Below are 20,298 nucleotides of genomic sequence, written 5' to 3'. Positions count from 1 at the left end.
GATCACCAAAATATAAAAATTAAATAAAGTTGGTTCAACACAGTAGCGGGTCATTTTGACCCTAGGACAACGGGAGGGTTAACTAACTGTACTCTTGACTCCAACCCTTCACGACCAAAGCACCCAAACCACTGCAGTTTATGACTTTAAACGCGTGGGAATCGAGTTACAGTTACAAAAAAAAAAACGAGCATAATCTCGCGATAGGTCGAGGCCAACCCCATTCTTGTCTATTGTGAGAGTTTTTCTATTCTCGCGTGACTTCGCAACTTTCCCACGCCTGTTGTTGTGGCGTCCGCCCTCTGTCCGCCTCTCCTCCTCTTTCTACTCTCGTTTTTCTTTTCCCCCCTCCGGGTTCTGTTCGTTCTGTTGTCCCGGCGGCGTTGGGAGGAGGTTGGGATCTCGCGATTGTTGGAAAAACAATTTTTTCTTCCAGTTACAGTCGAAAATGGCGCCCGTTGTGACGGGGTAAGTGTTGAAATTCAGAGCAAAATGAAGGAAGAACAGTTTAAAAAGTTCACTTTGTTTGGGTAACTAGTTTCCTAACCACTTTGTTACACTCGTGTGTGTGAACGTTTTTTGTTCCCGATTGCTTTGCACGTACTTTATAAATTGGCGTCGCACTTATTGCTACGTTTGTGTCAACGATGTTAGTACTGTGTGTAACGTTAGCTAGCCACAACGAAAAGCTAGCCAACTAACAGTAGCTAGCTAACGTTACCTAACTACCCCATTCTTCGCCAGTAATGATAGTTAACTAATTCGTTACTTATTTTAGCTACATTTTAATGGCTAACTCACCGAGCGTGAATGTGTCTGCTGAGTTCAATGAAACAATGTTTTAAAATGTGTTCAATGTTACCCATTTCATTTACAAATCATGCAACGTAACAAAGACACAGTATCGCTCGCATTTGTCCGACAAAAACTGCCAACAGAGTTGCTAACTACTGATTGACACGTTCACTTGCCACCTGCAGCAGAATCCTAAGCTACTGTTTAGTTGCGAGTTGTTTTTCTTCTTTAATGGCAACACCCACCTGTTAATAATCATGATGTTTCAGATTGCTGGAATTGTGACAACTTTCTAATCTAACTAGTAATGTTGCGCTGATAGAAAAGTAACTTTTTTTCTTTTCTTTCACAGGAGGTTTGGTGAGCGAGCTCCACCGCAGCGCCTAACCAGGTAAGGAAACGTCCGCACCACCACAAGTTTCATAACTTATACATCTCATTTAAAGTGTTACATAAACAATGAGAAACATCTAGCTTCCACCCTGCACAGCGTTTGCATTACTAAGGTGTAAAACCACTTATCCACATCAAATTTCTTCCACTCTATCATAATATTTCTTCACACCCGTTTCTATCAAGGCACCCCATTCATACTGCTATAATCAATGGTGCATCTGTGACTATTCCATAGGTCCCACTGTATGAAGCCAATAAACAGCTCAAGTGTCTGAAAGCATTTGCCAATGGTGTAGACGACCATGTTATTTGACCCAGGTCTATGTATCTTTGTATAGTTGTGGTATTACCTTGAGTAAGCGTTGTCTGAACGGTTTTTTTCCCCCACATAGAGGCAATGAGAAACGTATACATCAAGGGTGTATTCATGCCACCGATTCTATTGCAAAATGTTTCTTAAATGGAAGCAAGCGAAACGAGGAAGGACCTACCTGAATTTGTTCAATAGAAACTTGTTTTAGCAGAATAAATACACCCCAGTGCATCTCTAGTGGTGTTTTATTTTTTTAGATGGAATAATGATTGGGCGTTGTCGACGACGAAACGTTGTCTGAAAGTTTGTTGTATGATTATGTTGAGTAAGTGTTGTCTGAACGTTGTGTGTTCCCCCCCCCCCCCCCCCCCCCCCCCCTATAGAGAGGCTATGAGAAACTACCTGAAGGAGAGGGGAGACCAGACCGTACTCATACTACACGCTAAAGTCGCACAGAAGTCTTACGGCAATGAGAAGAGGTGAGAGAAAGGAGGTTATTCATGGGGTCTCTGTAGTTGATAGTGTGTATTCATGGTGTCTCTGTAGTTGATAGTGTGTATTCATAGTGTCTCTGTAGTTGATAGTGTGTATTCATGGTGTCTCTGTAGTTGATAGTGTGTATTCATGGGGTCTCTGTAGTTGATAGTGTGTATTCATGGGGTCTCTGTAGCTGATAGTGTGTATTCATGGGGTCTCTGTAGTTTATAGTGTGTATTCATGGTGTCTCTGTAGTTGATAGTGTATGTATTTTCATGGTGTCTCTGTAGTTGATAGTGTGTATTCATGGTGTCTCTGTAGTTGATAGTGTGTATTCATGGTGTCTCTGTAGTTGAGAGTGTATGTATTTTCATTGTGTCTCTGTAGTTGATAGTGTATGTATTTTCATGGTGTCTCTGTCGTTGATAGTGTGTATTCATGGTGTCTCTGTAGTTGAGAGTGTATGTATTTTCATTGTGTCTCTGTAGTTGATAGTGTATGTATTTTCATGGTGTCTCTGTAGTTGATAGTGTGTATTCATGGTGTCTCTGTAGTTTATATTGTGTATTCATGGTGTCTCTGTCGTTGATAGTGTGTATTCATGGTGTCTCTGTCGTTGATAGTGTGTATTTTCATGGTGTCTCTGTAGTTGATGGTGTTTATTCATGGTGTCTCTGTAGTTGATAGTGTGTCCTCTGTAGCTCAGCTGGTAGAGCACGGCGCTTGTAACGCCAAGGTAGTGGGTTCAATCCCCGGGACCACCCATACACAAAAATGTATGCACGCATGACTGTAAGTCGCTTTGGATAAAAGCGTCTGCTAAATGGCATATTATATTATTATTATTATTATTATTTTCATGGTGTCTCTGTAGTTTATAGTGTGTATTCATGGTGTCTCTGTAGTTGATAGTGTGTATTCATGGTGTCTCTGTAGTTGATAGTGTGTATTCATGGGGTCTCTGTAGTTGATAGTGTTATTAATGGTGTCTCTGTAGTTGATAGTGTGTATTCATGGTGTCTCTGTAGTTGATAGTGTATGTATTTTCATGGTGTCTCTGTCGTTGATAGTGTGTATTCATGGTGTCTCTGTAGTTTATATTGTGTATTCATGGTGTCTCTGTAGTTGTTAGTGTGTATTCATCGTGTCTCTGTCGTTGATAGTGTGTATTCATGGTGTCTCTGTCGTTGATAGTGTGTATTCATGGTGTCTCTGTAGTTGATAGTGTGTATTCATGGTGTCTCTGTAGTTGATAGTGTGTATTCATGGTATCTCCTCCAGGTTGATTCTACCTGCCCTTGGATCTTTTGCCACCTGTGTGTGTGTGTTCATGGTGTGAAAGTTGTCTCTTTTGGTTCACGTTGGTGTGTTTCTATATCAAATCAAATCACATTTTATTGGCCACATGCGCCGAATACAACAGGTGCAGACATTACAGTGAAATGCTTACTTACAGCCCTTAACCAACAGTGCATTTATTTTTAATAAGAAAGTAAAAGAAAAAAACAACAAAAAAGTGTTGAGAAAAAAAGAGCAGAAGTAAAATAAAAGAACAGTAGGGAGGCTATATATACAGGGGGGTACCGGTGCAGAGTCAATGTGCGGGGGCACCGGCTAGTTGAGGTAGTTGAAGTAATATGTACATGTGGGTAGAGTTAAAGTGACTATGCATAAATAATTAACAGAGTAGCAGCAGCGTAAAAAAGGGGGGGGGGGGGCAGTGCAAATAGTCTGGGTAGCCATGATTAGCTGTTCAGGAGTCTTATGGCTTGGGGGTAGAAGCCTTTTGGACCTAGACTTGGCACTCCGGTACCGCTTGCCGTGCGGTAGCAGAGAGAACAGTCTATGACTAGGGTGGCTGGAGTCTTTGACAATTTTGAGGACAATTTTGTCTTTGACAATTATATATATGTGTGTGTATATATATATGTAAGGGATAATCAACGAGGGGCTATGTGTTCTCTGGAAGATAATGAACGACATGGAAGGTGTGTGTCACGATGCGCTAGCAGAACTGACCTTCCACGGCGTTGCATTATTTTCCAGAGAACACATAGAGCCCCGAGTTGATAATCCCTTTATACTATGGCTATAATTGAACCTATTTGCCGTTAGAAATGTGTTCATTTGCCACTAGAAATGTGTTCAACATCCACTGAAGGAGCTAGCGAGTTTACGAGATAGCTACAGTAGTTGCCGTGGTAACCAAACAAACTACCTGCTAGTTTAGCTAACCAAACCATCAGCCCTAGCTTGACATTAGGAAAATCTAATTCAACAATGCCAAAAATGTTTTCAACTCAACTTTTGCTTTCAAAAGCAGCTCAAACAAAACATGTAAAAATGAACTATAGCTATTGAATTCAAACGTGCAATTATACTGTGCGTTATAGGGAAATAATGCACGCTCTAGAATGCCCTTCAAGCCAATCAGAAATGAGTATTCAACAATGCTATGGTATAAATGTGTATGTATATGCACTTGCAATGAGCTACTCTTAACCAGATCTCTCTGTCCTGGAGGTGGTTCTGACCCGTCCCTGATGGGCTGTACTAACCAGATCTCTCTGTCCTGGAGGTGGTTCTGACCCGTCCCTGATGGGCTGTACTAACCAGATCTCTCTGTCCTGGAGGTGGTTCTGACCCGTCCCTGATGGGCTGTACTAACCAGATCTCTCTGTCCTGGAGGTGGTTCTGACCCGTCCCTGATGGGCTGTACTAACCAGATCTCTCTGTCCTGGAGGTTGTCCTGACCCGTCCCCGATGGGCTGTACTAACCAGATCTCTCTGTCCTGGAGGTGGTTCTGACTCGTCCCTGATGGGCTGTACTAACCAGATCTCTCTGTCCTGGAGGTGGTTCTGACCCGTCCCTGATGGGCTGTACTAACCAGATCTCTCTGTCCTGGAGGTGGTTCTGACCCGTCCCTGATGGGCTGTACTAACCAGATCTCTCTGTCCTGGAGGTGGTTCTGACCCGTCCCTGATGGGCTGTACTAACCAGATCTCTCTGTCCTGGAGGTGGTTCTGACCCGTCCCTGATGGGCTGTACTAACCAGATCTCTCTGTCCTGGAGGTTGTTCTGACCCGTCCCTGATGGGCTGTACTAACCAGATCTCTCTGTCCTGGAGGTTGTTCTGACCCGTCCCTGATGGGCTGTACTAACCAGATCTCTCTGTCCTGGAGGTGGTTCTGACCCGTCCCTGATGGGCTGTACTAACCAGATCTCTCTGTCCTGGAGGTGGTTCTGACCCGTCCCTGATGGGCTGTACTAACCAGATCTCTCTGTCCTGGAGGTGGTTCTGCCCCGTCCCTGATGGGCTGTACTAACCAGATCTCTCTGTCCTGGAGGTGGTTCTGACCCGTCCCTGATGGGCTGTACTAACCAGATCTCTCTGTCCTGGAGGTTGTTCTGACCCGTCCCTGATGGGCTGTACTAACCAGATCTCTCTGTCCTGGATGAGGTTCTGACCCGTCCCTGATGGGCTGTACTAACCAGATCTCTCTGTCCTGGAGGTTTTTCTGCCCCCCTCCCTGTGTCTACCTGATGGGCTGTGGCTGGAAGAAGAAGACGGAGGAGATGGAGAGAGAGGGCTGTTCGGAGCAAGAGGCCCAGCCCTGTGCCTTTATAGGGATAGGAAACAGTGAACAGGAGATGCAGCAGCTCAACATAGAGGGGAAGGTAGGGGACAGCACACACACCCTGACTGAAACACTGTGGATCTCCCCCTTTTTCTCTCACCAGAACGAGAGACACACAGAGACAGGGGTCACTCACAGAGACAGATCACAGAGAGAGAGAGAGATCACACAGAGAGAGATCAGAGTGATAGAGGGAGGGAGAGAGAGAGACATACAGAGGTGGAAATACACAGTGAAACACACACCCCTCAGCCTTTCCCCACAGCACTTTTGAATGACTGGAAATCCTATGCATACACACTCAAATTCTCTCCCTCTCCCCCCCCAGGACTTCTGCACAGCTAAGACTCTATACATCAGTGACAGTGACAAGCGTAAACACTTCATGCTGTCAGTCAAGATGTTCTATGGTAACAGTACAGACATAGGAGTCTTCCTTAGTAAGAGGATCAAGGTTATCTCTAAACCCTCCAAGAAGAAACAGTCCCTCAAGAATGCTGACCGTGAGTATGGAGAGGAACACGCACACATGACTAGGATGACACACACACACACACACATTTCCACAGCAATGGCTAATACAGAAGAGGACTGGCCCACCCTTCAGAGCCTGGTTTCTTCCTAGGTTTCTGCCTTTCTAGGGAGTTTTTTTCCTAGCCACCGTGCTTCTACATCTGCATTGCTTGCTGTTTGGGGTTTTAGACTGGGTTTCTGTATAGCACTTTGCGACATCTGCTGATTTTAAAAAGGGCTTTATAAATATATTTGATTGAATTTGAGTGATATTAGAGTATCCGGTATTTTAAAATGCATTAAAATATTCAACTACTTTTCTTTTCAAATATAATATAGTATTTGGACCCAGGTCTGTCCCATACACACACACAGAGACAGACGCACAGATCCACACACACACACACACACAGAGACAGACGCACAGATCCACACACACACACACACACACACACACACACACACACACACAGGATGCTCTCACCACATTAAGAGCAGATTTACAGTTACATAGAACTAACTTGAGTATGCAAAACACACACACAAGCTTTGATGCACAACGGTCCGGTTTTCCTGAGTGGTTTCAGCAACAAGCTCTTGTTCTACTAGCTGTGTCTTAACTGGGCTGTTTTTATTTGACTGATCCAGTTCAAAGTGTGGTCTCTTGATGAATGTGTATCTAACCTTCTCTCTCTCTCTGTCTATGTCTCTCTCTGTCTCTCTCTCTCTCTGTCTCTGTCTCTCTCTCTCTCTCTCTGTCTCTCTCTCTGTCTCTCTCTCTGTCTCTCTCTCTCTCTCTCTCTCTCTCTGTGTGTCTCTGTCTCTCTCTCTCTGTGTCTCTGTCTCTCTCTGTGTCTCTGTCTCTCTCTCTGTGTCTCTGTCTCTCTCTCTGTGTCTCTGTGTCTCTCTCTGTGTCTCTGTGTCTCTCTCTGTGTCTCTGTGTCTCTCTCTCTCTGTCTCTCTCTCTCTGTCTCTCTCTCTCTCTCTCTCTCTCTCTCTCTCTCTCTCTCTCTCTCTCTCTCTCTCTCTCTCTCTGTCTCTGTCTCTGTCTCTGTCTCTGTCTCTCTGTCTCTCTGTCTCTCTGTCTCTCTCTCTCTCTGTCTCTCTGTGTCTCTGTCTCTCTCTCTCTCTAGTTTGTATAGCATCAGGGACCAAGGTTGCGTTGTTTAACCGGTTGCGTTCTCAGACAGTCAGTACACGATATCTACACGTAGAGGGAGGGAACTTCCATGCCAGTTCACAACAGTGGGGAGCCTTCTACATACACCTCTGTAAGTTACCCCTCCTCTCCTCCGTCACCTCTGTAAGTTAACCCTCCTCTCCTCCGTCACCTCTGTAAGTTACCCCTCCTCTCCTCCATCACCTCTGTAAGTTACCCCTCCTCTCCTCCGTCACCTCTGTAAGTTACCCCTCCTCTCCTCCATCACCTCTGTAAGTTACCCCTCCTCTCCTCCGTCACCTCTGTAAGTTAACCCTCCTCTCCTCCGTCACCTCTGTAAGTTACCCCTCCTCTCCTCTGTCACCTCTGTAAGTTACCCCTCCTCTCCTCCGTCACCTCTGTAAGTTAACCCTCCTCTCCTCCGTCACCTCTGTAAGTTACCCCTCCTCTCCTCTAAGTTAACCCTCCTCTCCTCCATTCTTTCCTCTCTCCATCATCTGTCTTCTGTGATTTCTCTTCTCTTACATTCACCACAGTTCCTCTCTTCTCTTAGAGTTGATTTCTAAAGTACAGAATCATAACTGATTCTAGACTGAAGCATCACATGGTAACTGTATGAGTTATTAAATGTATAACCTACAGTAATAACTGATGGAACTCTCTGAAGCATCACATGGTAACTGTATGAGTTATTAAATGTATAACCTACAGTAATAACTGATGGAACTCTCTGAAGCATCACATGGTAACTGGATGAGTTATTAAATGTATAACCTACAGTAATAACTGATGGAACTCTCTGAAGCATCACATGGTAACTGTATGAGTTATTAAATGTATAACCTACAGTAATAACTGATGGAACTTTCTGAAGCATCACATGGTAACGGTATGAGTTATTAAATGTATAACCTACAGTAATAACTGATGGAACTCTCTGAAGCATCACATGGTAACTGGATGAGTTATTAAATGTATAACCTACAGTAATAACTGATGGAACTCTCTGAAGCATCACATGGTAACTGGATGAGTTATTAAATGTATAACCTACAGTAATCCATCTCCTGAGTGGCGCAGTGGTCTAAGGCACTGCATCGCAGTGCTAACTGTGCCACTAGAGATCCTGGTTCGAATCCAGGCTCTGTCGCAGCCGGCCGCGACCGGGAGACTCATGGGCGGCGCACAATTGGCCCAGCGTCGTCCAGGATAGGGGAGGGAATGGCCGGCAGGGATGTAGCTCAGTTGATAGAGCATGGCGTTTGCAACGCCAGGGTTGGGGGTTCGATTCCCACGGGGGGCCAGTATAAATAAATAAAAATGTATTCACTAACTGTAAGTCGCTCTGGATAAGAGCGTCTGCTAAATGACGTAAATGTAAATGTAAATGTAATAACTGATGGAACTCTCTGAAGCATCACATGGTAACTGGATGAGTTATTAAATGTATAACCTACAGTAATAACTGATGGAACTCTCTGAAGCATCACATGGTAACTGTATGAGTTATTACATGTATAACCTACAGTAATAACTGATGGAACTCTCTGAAGCATCACATGATAACTGTATGAGTTATTAAATGTATAACCTACAGTAATAACTGATGGAACTCTCTGAAGCATCACATGGTAACGGTATGAGTTATTAAATGTATAACCTACAGTAATAACTGATGGAACTCTCTGAAGCATCACATGGTAACGGTATGAGTTATTAAATGTATAACCTACAGTAATAACTGATGGAACTCTCTGAAGCATCACATGGTAACTGTATGAGTTATTAAATGTATAACCTACAGTAATAACTTCTCTCCTGTAGTGGAGGAGGAGGAGCCAGAAGGGGAGGAGTTTGCAGTGAGGGATGGATACATCCACTATGGTCAGACTGTCAAACTGGTCTGTTCTGTCACTGGCATGGCACTGCCTAGACTGGTATGTACCAACGTGTGTGCCTCACCTCTCTCTACCTGGTCCTACATATTCACCTATCTCTACCTGGTCCTATATATTCACCTCTCTCTCTACCTGTTCCTACATATTCACCTCTCTCTACCTGGTCCTACATATTCACCTCTCTCTCTACCTGGTCCTACATATTCACCTCTCTCTACCTGTTCCTACATATTCACCTCTCTCTCTACCTGCTCCTACATATTCACCTCTCTCTACCTGGTCCTACATATTCACCTCTCTCTCTACCTGTTCCTACATATTCACCTCTCTCTACCTGTTCCTACATATTCACCTCTCTCTACCTGGTCCTACATATTCACCTCTCTCTACCTGTTCCTACATATTCACCTCTCTCTCTACCTGGTCCTACATATTCACCTCTCTCTCTACCTGCTCCTACATATTCACCTCTCTCTACCTGTTCCTACATATTCACCTCTCTCTCTACCTGTTCCTACATATTCACCTCTCTCTACCTGCTCCTACATATTCACCTCTCTCTACCTGTTCCTACATATTCACCTCTCTCTACCTGGTCCTACATATTCACCTCTCTCTACCTGTTCCTACATATTCACCTCTCTCTACCTGGTCCTACATATTCACCTCTCTACCTGTTCCTACATATTCACCTCTCTCTCTACCTGGTCCTACATATTCACCTCTCTCTCTACCTGCTCCTACATATTCACCTCTCTCTCTACCTGGTCCTACATATTCACCTCTCTCTCTACCTGCTCCTACATATTCACCTCTCTCTACCTGGTCCTACATATTCACCTCTCTACCTGTTCCTACATATTCACCTCTCTCTCTACCTGGTCCTACATATTCACCTCTCTACCTGTTCCTACATATTCACCTCTCTCTACCTGGTCCTACATATTCACCTCTACCTGTTCCTACATATTCACCTCTCTCTCTACCTGTTCCTACATATTCACCTCTCTCTCTACCTGTTCCTACATATTCACCTCTCTCTACCTGTTCCTACATATTCACCTCTCTCTACCTGGTCCTACATATTCACCTCTCTCTCTACCTGCTCCTACATATTAACCTCTCTCTACCTGTTCCTACATATTCACCTCTCTCTCTACCTGTTCCTACATATTCACCTCTCTCTCTACCTGTTCCTACATATTCACCTCTCTCTACCTGTTCCTACATATTCACCTCTCTCTACCTGGTCCTACATATTCACCTCTCTCTACCTGTTCCTACATATTCACCTCTCTCTCTACCTGGTCCTACATATTCACCTCTCTACCTGTTCCTACATATTCACCTCTCTCTACCTGTTCCTACACATTCACCTCTCTCTACCTGGTCCTACATATTCACCTCTCTCTACCTGTTCCTACATATTCACCTCTCTCTACCTGTTCCTACATATTCACCTCTCTCTACCTGTTCCTACATATTCACCTCTCTCTACCTGTTCCTACATATTCACCTCTCTCTACCTGTTCCTACATATTCACCTCTCTCTACCTGTTCCTACATATTCACCTCTCTCTACCTGTTCCTACATATTCACCTCTCTCTACCTTTTCCTACATATTCACCTCTCTCTACCTGTTCCTACATATTCACCTCTCTCTACCTGTTCCTACATATTCACCTCTCTCTACCTGTTCCTACATATTCACCTCTCTCTACCTGTTCCTACATATTCACCTCTCTCTACCTGTTCCTACATATTCACCTCTCTCTACCTGTTCCTACATATTCACCTCTCTCTACCTGTTCCTACATATTCACCTCTCTCTACCTGTTCCTACATATTCACCTCTCTCTACCTGTTCCTACATATTCACCTCTCTCTCTACCTGTTCCTACATATTCACCTCTCTCTCTACCTGTTCCTACATATTCACCTCTCTCTACCTGTTCCTACATATTCACCTCTCTCTACCTGTTCCTACATATTCACCTCTCTCTACCTGTTCCTACATATTCACCTCTCTCTACCTGTTCCTACATATTCACCTCTCTCTACCTGTTCCTACATATTCACCTCTCTCTACCTGTTCCTACATATTCGCCTCTCTCTACCTGTTCCTACATATTCGCCTCTCTCTACCTGTTCCTACATATTCACCTCTCTCTACCTGTTCCTACATATTCACCTCTCTCTACCTGTTCCTACATATTCACCTCTCTCTACCTGTTCCTACATATTCACCTCTCTCTACCTGTTCCTACATATTCACCCCTCTCTCTACCTGTTCCTACATATTCACCCCTCTCTCTACCTGTTCCTACATATTCACCTCTCTCTACCTGTTCCTACATATTCACCTCTCTCTACCTGGTCCTACATATTCACCTCTCTACCTGGTCCTACATATTCACCTCTCTCTACCTGGTCCTACATATTCACCTCTCTCTACCTGGTCCTACATATTCACCTCTCTCTACCTGGTCCTACATATTCACCTCTCTCTACCTGGTCCTACATATTCACCTCTCTCTACCTGTTCCTACATATTCACCTCTCTCTACCTGTTCCTACATATTCACCTCTCTCTACCTGTTCCTACATATTCACCTCTCTCTACCTGGTCCTACATATTCACCTCTCTCTACCTGGTCCTACATATTCACCTCTCTCTACCTGGTCCTACATATTCACCTCTCTCTACCTGGTCCTACATATTCACCTCTCTCTACCTGGTCCTACATATTCACCTCTCTCTACCTGGTCCTACATATTCACCTCTCTCTACCTGGTCCTACATATTCACCTCTCTCTACCTGGTCCTACATATTCACCTCTCTCTACCTGTTCCTACATATTCACCTCTCTCTACCTGTTCCTACATATTCACCCCTCTCTCTACCTGTTCCTACATATTCACCTCTCTCTACCTGTTCCTACATATTCACCTCTCTCTACCTGTTCCTACATATTCACCTCTCTACCTGTTCTTATATATTCACCTCTCTCTACCTGGTCCTACATATTCACCTCTCTCTACCTGGTCCTACATATTCACCTCTCTCTACCTGTTCCTACATATTCACCTCTCTCTACCTGTTCTTATATATTCACCTCTCTCTACCTGGTCCTACATATTCACCTCTCTCTACCTGTTCCTACATATTCACCTCTCTCTACCTGGTCCTACATATTCACCTCTCTACCTGGTCCTATATATTCACCTCTCTCTACCTGGTCCTACATATTCACCTCTCTCTACCTGGTCCTACATATTCACCTCTCTCTACCTGTTCCTACATATTCACCTCTCTCTACCTGTTCCTACATATTCACCTCTCTCTACCTGTTCTTATATATTCACCTCTCTCTACCTACAGGTCTCTCTCTCTCCTGTACCTGCATATTCTCAGGTGATTTGTATGTTAGATAAGCAGGTTGTGTGTCTCTCTCTCTCCTCTCTCAGTAGCACCTCTCTCTCTCTCCTCTCTCAGTAGCACCTCTCTCTCCCCTCTCTCCAGGTGATCCGTAAGGTGGACAAGCAGACAGCGTTGATGGATGCAGACGACCCGGTGTCCCAGCTCCACAAGTGTGCCTTCTACCTGAAAGATACAGAGAGGATGTACCTCTGTCTCTCACAGGAGAGAATCATTCAGTTCCAGGTATACACACACACACTCACACACACACACACACACACACACACACACACACACACACACTCCTAGCCCCTTGTAGATCTGAGCCAGGTTTGTGCTTTCTGGTAATAGCTTTTCCCAGCCCTCTGTTCTGCAACTAAAATTAGAGTTTCTTATTGGACAACTAGTTCAACTAGTCCCTCCCTGTTTAATGAGAGTTTCTTATTGGACCACTAGTTCAACTAGTCCCTCCCTGTTTAATGAGAGTTTCTTATTGGACCACTAGTTCAACTAGTCCCTCCCTGTTTAATGAGAGTTTCATATTGGACCACTAGTTCAACTAGTCCCTCCCTGTTTAATGAGAGTTTCTTATTGGACCACTAGTTCAACTAGTCCCTCCCTGTTTAATGATAGATTCATATTGGACCACTAGTTCAACTAGTCCCTCCCTGTTTAATGAGAGTTTCTTATTGGACAACTAGTTCAACTAGTCCCTCCCTGTTTAATGAGAGTTTCTTATTGGACCACTAGTTCAACTAGTCCCTCCCTGTTTAATGATAGATTCATATTGGACCACTAGTTCAACTAGTCCCTCCCTGTTTAATGAGAGATTCATATTGGACCACTAGTTCAACTAGTCCCTCCCTGTTTAATGAGAGTTTCTTATTGGACCACTAGTGCAACTAGTCCCTCCCTGTTTAATGAGAGTTTCATATTGGACCACTAGTTCAACTAGTCCCTCCCTGTTTCTGTCCGTTTTCTTCGGGTTGGTTTCTAGTGAATTCCACCCTGCTCAGGTAGAATCGTTATTTGCATCTCATTTGCATACACCCACACCCTGCCCCCAAAAGACCAGTAAGGAGATGATAAATGAGACATTTGCATGTCTCCTCCCCCAGGCCACACTCTCGCCCAAAGAGGGATGTGTTCAGTAAGTTCTGGAACGTTCAATTGAACGGAAGAGGTGCTGTATTGAACGACCAGTTTGGTTGTGGGGTTGGGGAACGCTGTCAGCGTTGTCACCGCCCTTTTTAAATACGAACACTCATTGCTTCAAGCAACACCTCGCCCACACCCACCGAACGGGAACAAAGTCTGTTCAAGAAAGTTTTGGGGGAAACGTGTCGTTCAGTACAAACTGTTCCGCAACGTAGCAAACGGTCACGCGAACTCAACGCACCTCATTTAAGGATAGGATCAACTACTAATTAGCATATCTCCTCCCCAAGGCCACGCCCTGCCCCAAAGAGACCAGTAAGGAGATGATAAACGATGGAGCTTCCTGGACCATCATCAGTACAGACAAGGCAGAGTACACCTTCTACCAGGGGATGGGTCCTGTTCCCTGTCCTGTTACACCTGTTCCTGTGGTGGAGAGTCTACAGGTACACACCTAAACACACACACACCTAAACACACACACACACACACCTAAACACACACCTAAACACACACACACACCTAAACACACACACACACACCTAAACACACACACACCTAAACACACACACACACACCTAAACACACACACACACACACACACACCTAAACACACACACCTAAACACACATAAACACACACACACCTAAACACACATACCTAAACACACACACACCTAAACACACACCTAAACACACACACACACACACACCTAAACACACACACACCTACACACACACCTAAACACACACACACCTACACACCTAAACACACACACACACACACCTAAACACACACACACACCTAAACACACACACACACACACACACACACACACACTAATCTTATCTTCCCCTACACACACACACACACACTAACCTTATCTTATAATAATATAATAATATGCCATTTAGCAGACGCTTTTATCCAAAGCGACTTACAGTCATGCGTGCATACATTTTTTTGTGTATGGGTGGTCCCGGGGATCGAACCCACTACCTTGGCGTTACAAGCGCCGTGCTCTACCAGCTGAGCTACAGAGGATCTTCCCTTACACACACACACACACACACACACACACACACTAATATTATCTTCCCCTACACACACACACACACTAATCTTATCTTCCCCTACACACACACACACACACACTAACCTTAACTTCCCCTACACACACACACACTAACCTTAACTTCCCCTACACACACACACACACACACACACTAACCTTATCTTCCCCTACACACACACACACACACACACACACTAACCTTATCTTCCCCTACACACACACACACTAACCTTATCTTCCCCTACACACACACACACTAACCTTATCTTCCCCTACACACACACACACTAACCTTATCTTCCCCTACACACACACACACTAACCTTATCTTCCCCTACACACACACACGAACACGCATACAAACACACACTAACCGTCTGTTGTCTCTGCAGTTGAATGGTGGAGGGGATGTGGCCATGCTGGAGTTGACAGGACAGAACTTCGCCCCAGATCTCAGAGTCTGGTTTGGAGATGTAGAGGCTGACACTATGTACAGGTAGGCTGTGTGTGTGTGTGTGTGTGTGTGTGTGTGTGTGTGTGTGTGAGAGATACGCTGCCACGGTAACTGTATAATCGTGTAATTGACGATTATGGATGAAGACCATCATGAAAATAAAAATAACCGTTTTTAATAAGTACTTTTTTTATTTTTGTATGAACAAAATGTTTAAGTGGACAGACTTTACCCAAAAGCAGTCAAGGAGAAGTGAAGGACAAACCACAGCCACAACTGATATCAGGAGAGACCCAGAGGAGGCTAAACTAGCCCGTTTTAGAAGGTTGTTGTGGAACAAACAGACTGACTGAAAATGGCTGACGTGCTGTTGAGTCTGTTTCCGTGGCAACGTGGACTCTACAACGTGGTGAATCTGTCTTTTGTCTGACCCCCCCCCCTCTCTGTCCCAGGTGTGGCGAGAGCGTGCTCTGCGTGGTGCCTGACATATCTGCCTTCAGAGAGGGGTGGCGCTGGGTCCGTCAGCCCGTCCAGGTCCCCGTCACGTTGGTCCGCAACGACGGAGTCATCTACTCCACGGCCCTGACCTTCACCTATACCCCAGAACCAGGCCCTCGCCCTCACTGCAGCGCTGCCGGCGCCATCCTCCAGACCCACAGTCACAGTGTCTCCTCCTCCTCTTCCTCACCTTCCTCTTCCTCAGGGAGTCTGGGGACGGGAGGGTTAGGGGAAGGACAGGCTGGGTATGGGATTGGCCAAGGGGCAGGGTCAACCAATAGCGTGGGGTCGTTGTCCGGTTCATCAGTGATGTCAGTTTCGTCATAGCAGAGGGGAGGTGTGGTGGGGGGGAGTGTGTGTGTGTGAGAGGCTTATGGACCTGCGTTTGAAACACACACGCTCTCTCGCTCAAGGACTCTTTGGAAAGAGAGCGATTGAGTTGAGGAAGGGAAGAGAAGGAGGGGGAAAAAGAGAGGAGGTTCTGATAAGACAGACATGGAAGGAGGGGATCCTTTCTCTCTGGCCCCCCCGTGTGGTCGTTTGTGGACATGACACTGCAGCCTGGTTCATCCAGTTTGGGAGAGGTTTCACCTCAAAGGGTGATACAATAACTAAGTGCCCTTTTTTATACATTTGTTGGAGAACAGCTTTTTCTTTTGTTTTTTTCCCCACACGTTATTTTCTACAAAGTTTTTATTTGTTACCAGAACAAAGGGCTTGGTAATGATTGAGGTATCACTCGTGCGCATGGGAAGTTTTGCAGAGAAACTTTATTATTAAAGTTTGCGGGAAAACTTTTTATTATAGTAACATAGTTTTTACGGACCAAGGAATATTATTATTATATTATTATTGTATTCTTTATGATATTTTATAAGCTTTAGCCGAGGTACATTTTCAAATGTTTTGTATTATAACGTTTTAGTAAGGACAGTTTTTGTTACCAAATAGTTTTTTTTTTTTTTTCATTTGAGAGTGTTAACTCTGAGGAGATTGGGTAACGTGATGCAGACTGCGTCTCAATCGTCTAAACTGGATTCCTCCCTTTCCTTTTAAACGTATTATTGTGAAGCGACCTCGGGGTGCTTCTGCAAGTCTTTAAAGTCTTGGAAAGGTCAGGGTTGTAGTCATCTGAAGAGGGCAAACACTAAGAGTTGGAACAAGTGAAAGCAAACTCGCACTAGGCTATCTCTATCTACCCCATCTCTTTCACCTTCTCTGTCCTGTCAGATCAGTCCAGATGAAGGAGAGGAAACAAGACCATCTCTTTCACCTTCTCTGTCCTGTCAGATCAGTCCAGATGAAGGAGAGGAAACAAGACCATCTCTTTCACCTTCTCTGTCCTGTCAGATCAGTCCAGATGAAGGAGAGGAAACAAGACATCTCTTTCACCTTCTCTGTCCTGTCAGATCAGTCCAGATGAAGGAGAGGAAACAAGACCATCTCTTTCACCTTCTCTGTCCTGTCAGATCAGTCCAGATGAAGGAGAGGAAACGAGACTAGGGGTAAAAGGAGGAAGGGAAGCCATTTTAGACTGTTGAGACGCAACCCCGTAATCTCTGCCACTTTCTATAGCAACTTCAAATCTTCATTGCCAATCGCCTTAATCGGTCAGTCTCTCACCAGACCTTTTAGGGGGGGGGAAATAATACTTTTTTTGTATGTTGCGTGTATTATGTTATTGTCATTTTCTAAAACTGTCTAAAAGAGTGTTTGGTAGACACTCAACAAGCCAAGGCCTGGGAATGTTGAATCATGTCGTTTGGCAGCGTCTCAAATGACCCCCGATTTCCCAAATAGTGTACTACTTTTAGACCAGGGCCCTCCTGTGTAAAGCACTGCACTATATAGGGAATGGAGAGCCATTTTGGGATGCGGACGTTGTGTTTTTACCCTGTCGTTCAGCCTCAATCCCAAATCGGCTCCTAGCACCTTGTCACCTAGTAGACATTTGTTTGATTCTGAGAGGATTAACAATATGGTCATCACCCCTCTTGCCTTCTAGGCTTAGGTTAATGTATGCCATTTTGCTTACTTAGTGCATACTATCTAGGGGCCATTTGCTTACCCTAGTGCACACTATCTAAGGGGCTAGGGATTGGTTTGGGACTGGGCAGAAGTCTGGGAAGAAGAGCTTTAAAATGCCACCACTGCCTTTTAGCCTGCAGCACTTCCAACCAGCTCCCCCTCTTATCTATGTAATGAAGCCGTAGCATCAAACAGAAATCACTTGCGGTTGCTAAGCTGATAGCCCACTACACTGTAAATTCATTAGCCAAGGCTCCATTGGAGTTAAATTGGCTAAGCTAATGGCTAATGCTACAATGTAATTATATATTAGTGAAGCTAAGCTCAAGCTAATGCTACTATGTAGTTCTATTAGTGAAGCTAAGCTAACTCTACGCTACAATGTAATTCTAGCATTGAAGCTAAGCTAATGCTAAAATATAATTAACGTCACTTTGGCTATAGCTAAACTTAATTGAAATCACGTTGCCTTTAAAAACCACTACCTAGCAGAGACTGTTCTCTCTAGCCACTGTCTTTCTTCTCACAGAGTAGCCTTTTGTAGCTAAAGCATTACACACGTCACGTATTAGGTCCGATAGCTAGCCTGCTAGTTGGTGTTTTATATTCTGTTCATCATGAGGGAATCATTTTTGGATTTTCAGCAATTACAGTACACAACTACAATGTTTCGCACTGTAGAAAACTTTTTTATTGAAATGATCGCCAAAATGTGTCCAACTTCTTGGGGGTCTGGTCTGTGGACCTGGACCTGTTGCTACCTGTCATTGGTGCTGTACTACATTGAAAGGGATGGTTGCTCTGTTACTATGGGAACAGGTTATTATAACACATACTGTAAAGCAACTGGGTCTAACTGATTTTATTTTGTTTGTGTTGTAACAATGTTTTTTTTGTTTTTTTTTACCGTTATTCGTCTTGGATCATTTCTCGTAGTGCTATTGTTTCTGGTATTATTCATTGATAAAACCCAGTGGAAGTTATTAGTTGGCCACCTGTTGTCAAGTACAGGTCACCAGTTTTTGGCTTTCTTGGAAGAAATTCTCTTTGGTCTGCTTTAATTGTGGTGCCTTGTACCTTCACTGAGCAAGTAAGAGGAACAATGACTGTTCTCAAATCTGTAGTCCCCACTCAAACCCTAACCAGTATAAGCTACACAACTACAAACTGGCCTGGGATCATTTCTTACATGATGATCTGTCCTCCTTCATATTGGTGTCTCTCTTGGGTCGTATTCACTAGGAAACTAAACGGAATCAAACGGGGCAGGCAACTACCTGAACTTGTCTAATAAGAAACGCTTGTTTTAGTTCTCCGTTGCAAAACGTTCTGCGACGGTGTGCAGAACGTTTACAGCTAAACCACTCATATTGCCTTAGCTAAGCCCGTGAGCCATCTCTGGTTCTGGTGGGCCATCGTGTTGATGCAGGCTTTTGTTCCAGCTCAAACGCACCTGATTTTTAATCTAGCCTACTCATGGTCAACAAATCAATTCAAGACCAGGATTAGTTTATTAATTTGTGTTAGAGCTGGGTCGGGACAAAAACCTGCACACAGCCGAATCTATTGTATAGATGAACCTTACACAGAAATGGCACCACCTTGTGGTCCTCCGGGTCGGAGACACAGATCTGATGCCTAATTCACACTAAATGGAGACGTGACCAGACCAGTCCAGTACAGCTCGGTTTGGCCCTATAGTGTGAATCAAGTGTTTGCTACTCCTGAGAACTGAAACGATAACCATACTCTGTAACATGCCAAATGAATCAACTTTTCCTGTTGGAACTTTTAGTGGCTGCATCTGAAATGGCACCCTATTCCCTATATAGGTCACTACCTACAGGCCCTGGTCAAAGGTAGCACTATCTAGGGAATAGGGTCCCGGTTCAGACAAAGCCAGTATTTTTACATGCTTTTGGACCTCGACGACGGGCAGCTTTTTACACCACATAAAAGGTACAACAAAATAAAGAAAATACATTGAGGTTTTTTTTCTCTGAATTAAAGGTATTTGTATCTCTCTCTCTTTAGCTCTCTTGGTTGAGAGCGTCACTCTCTAAAAGGCAGGTCTGACAGTGTTGGCAAAAGAAAAAGGTCAAGAAATAAAGTGTAAAGTTTGCTTGTCTCTATCAGTTTCTTTCATGTAGTAGGTTTTATTCATCATGTTTATTTGATCCACCCAGCTATGTTGACACTAGGGTTGGGCACCATTTACATTTACATTTTTAGTCGTTTAGCAGACGCTCTTATCCAGAGCGACTTACAGGAGCAATTAGGGCGTTGCTCAAGGGTACATCGACAGATTTTTCACCTAGTCTGCTCGGGGATTAGAACCAGCGACCTTTCGGTTACTGGCACAACGCTCTTAACCACTAAGCTACCTGCCGCACCACAGAGTTAAATTACATTTTATCAATTTTGTATTTTGGTCCATTAATATTAGTATCTTCTTTAAAAGAATGTGGAAGT

At 44.3% G+C, this 20,298-nt stretch overlaps 1 protein-coding gene across 1 annotated transcript; it reads left to right on the top strand.

Annotated features, from left to right (window-relative positions):
• Positions 1 to 359: 359 nt before the first annotated feature.
• LOC311117593 (recombining binding protein suppressor of hairless-like) lies at positions 360 to 16,564 on the top strand. Its single transcript, XM_084192533.1, has 11 exons — positions 360 to 468; positions 1,148 to 1,186; positions 1,888 to 1,983; positions 5,495 to 5,660; positions 5,949 to 6,123; positions 7,267 to 7,404; positions 9,117 to 9,229; positions 12,716 to 12,856; positions 14,062 to 14,217; positions 15,239 to 15,342; positions 15,753 to 16,564. The coding sequence occupies exons 1-11, from the start codon at positions 449 to 451 to the stop codon at positions 16,123 to 16,125; spliced, it is 1,521 nt and encodes a 506-aa protein (XP_084048659.1). The 5' UTR covers positions 360 to 448; the 3' UTR covers positions 16,126 to 16,564.
• Positions 16,565 to 20,298: the final 3,734 nt, after the last annotated feature.

Source organism: Coregonus lavaretus, assembly GCF_964263955.1.
Source record: "Coregonus lavaretus genome assembly, contig: HAP1_SCAFFOLD_4865, whole genome shotgun sequence".
Lineage (NCBI taxonomy): Eukaryota > Metazoa > Chordata > Actinopteri > Salmoniformes > Salmonidae > Coregonus > Coregonus lavaretus.
Note: the sequence above shows the minus strand (reverse complement) of the source record. Positions and strands in the feature narration are given on the sequence as shown.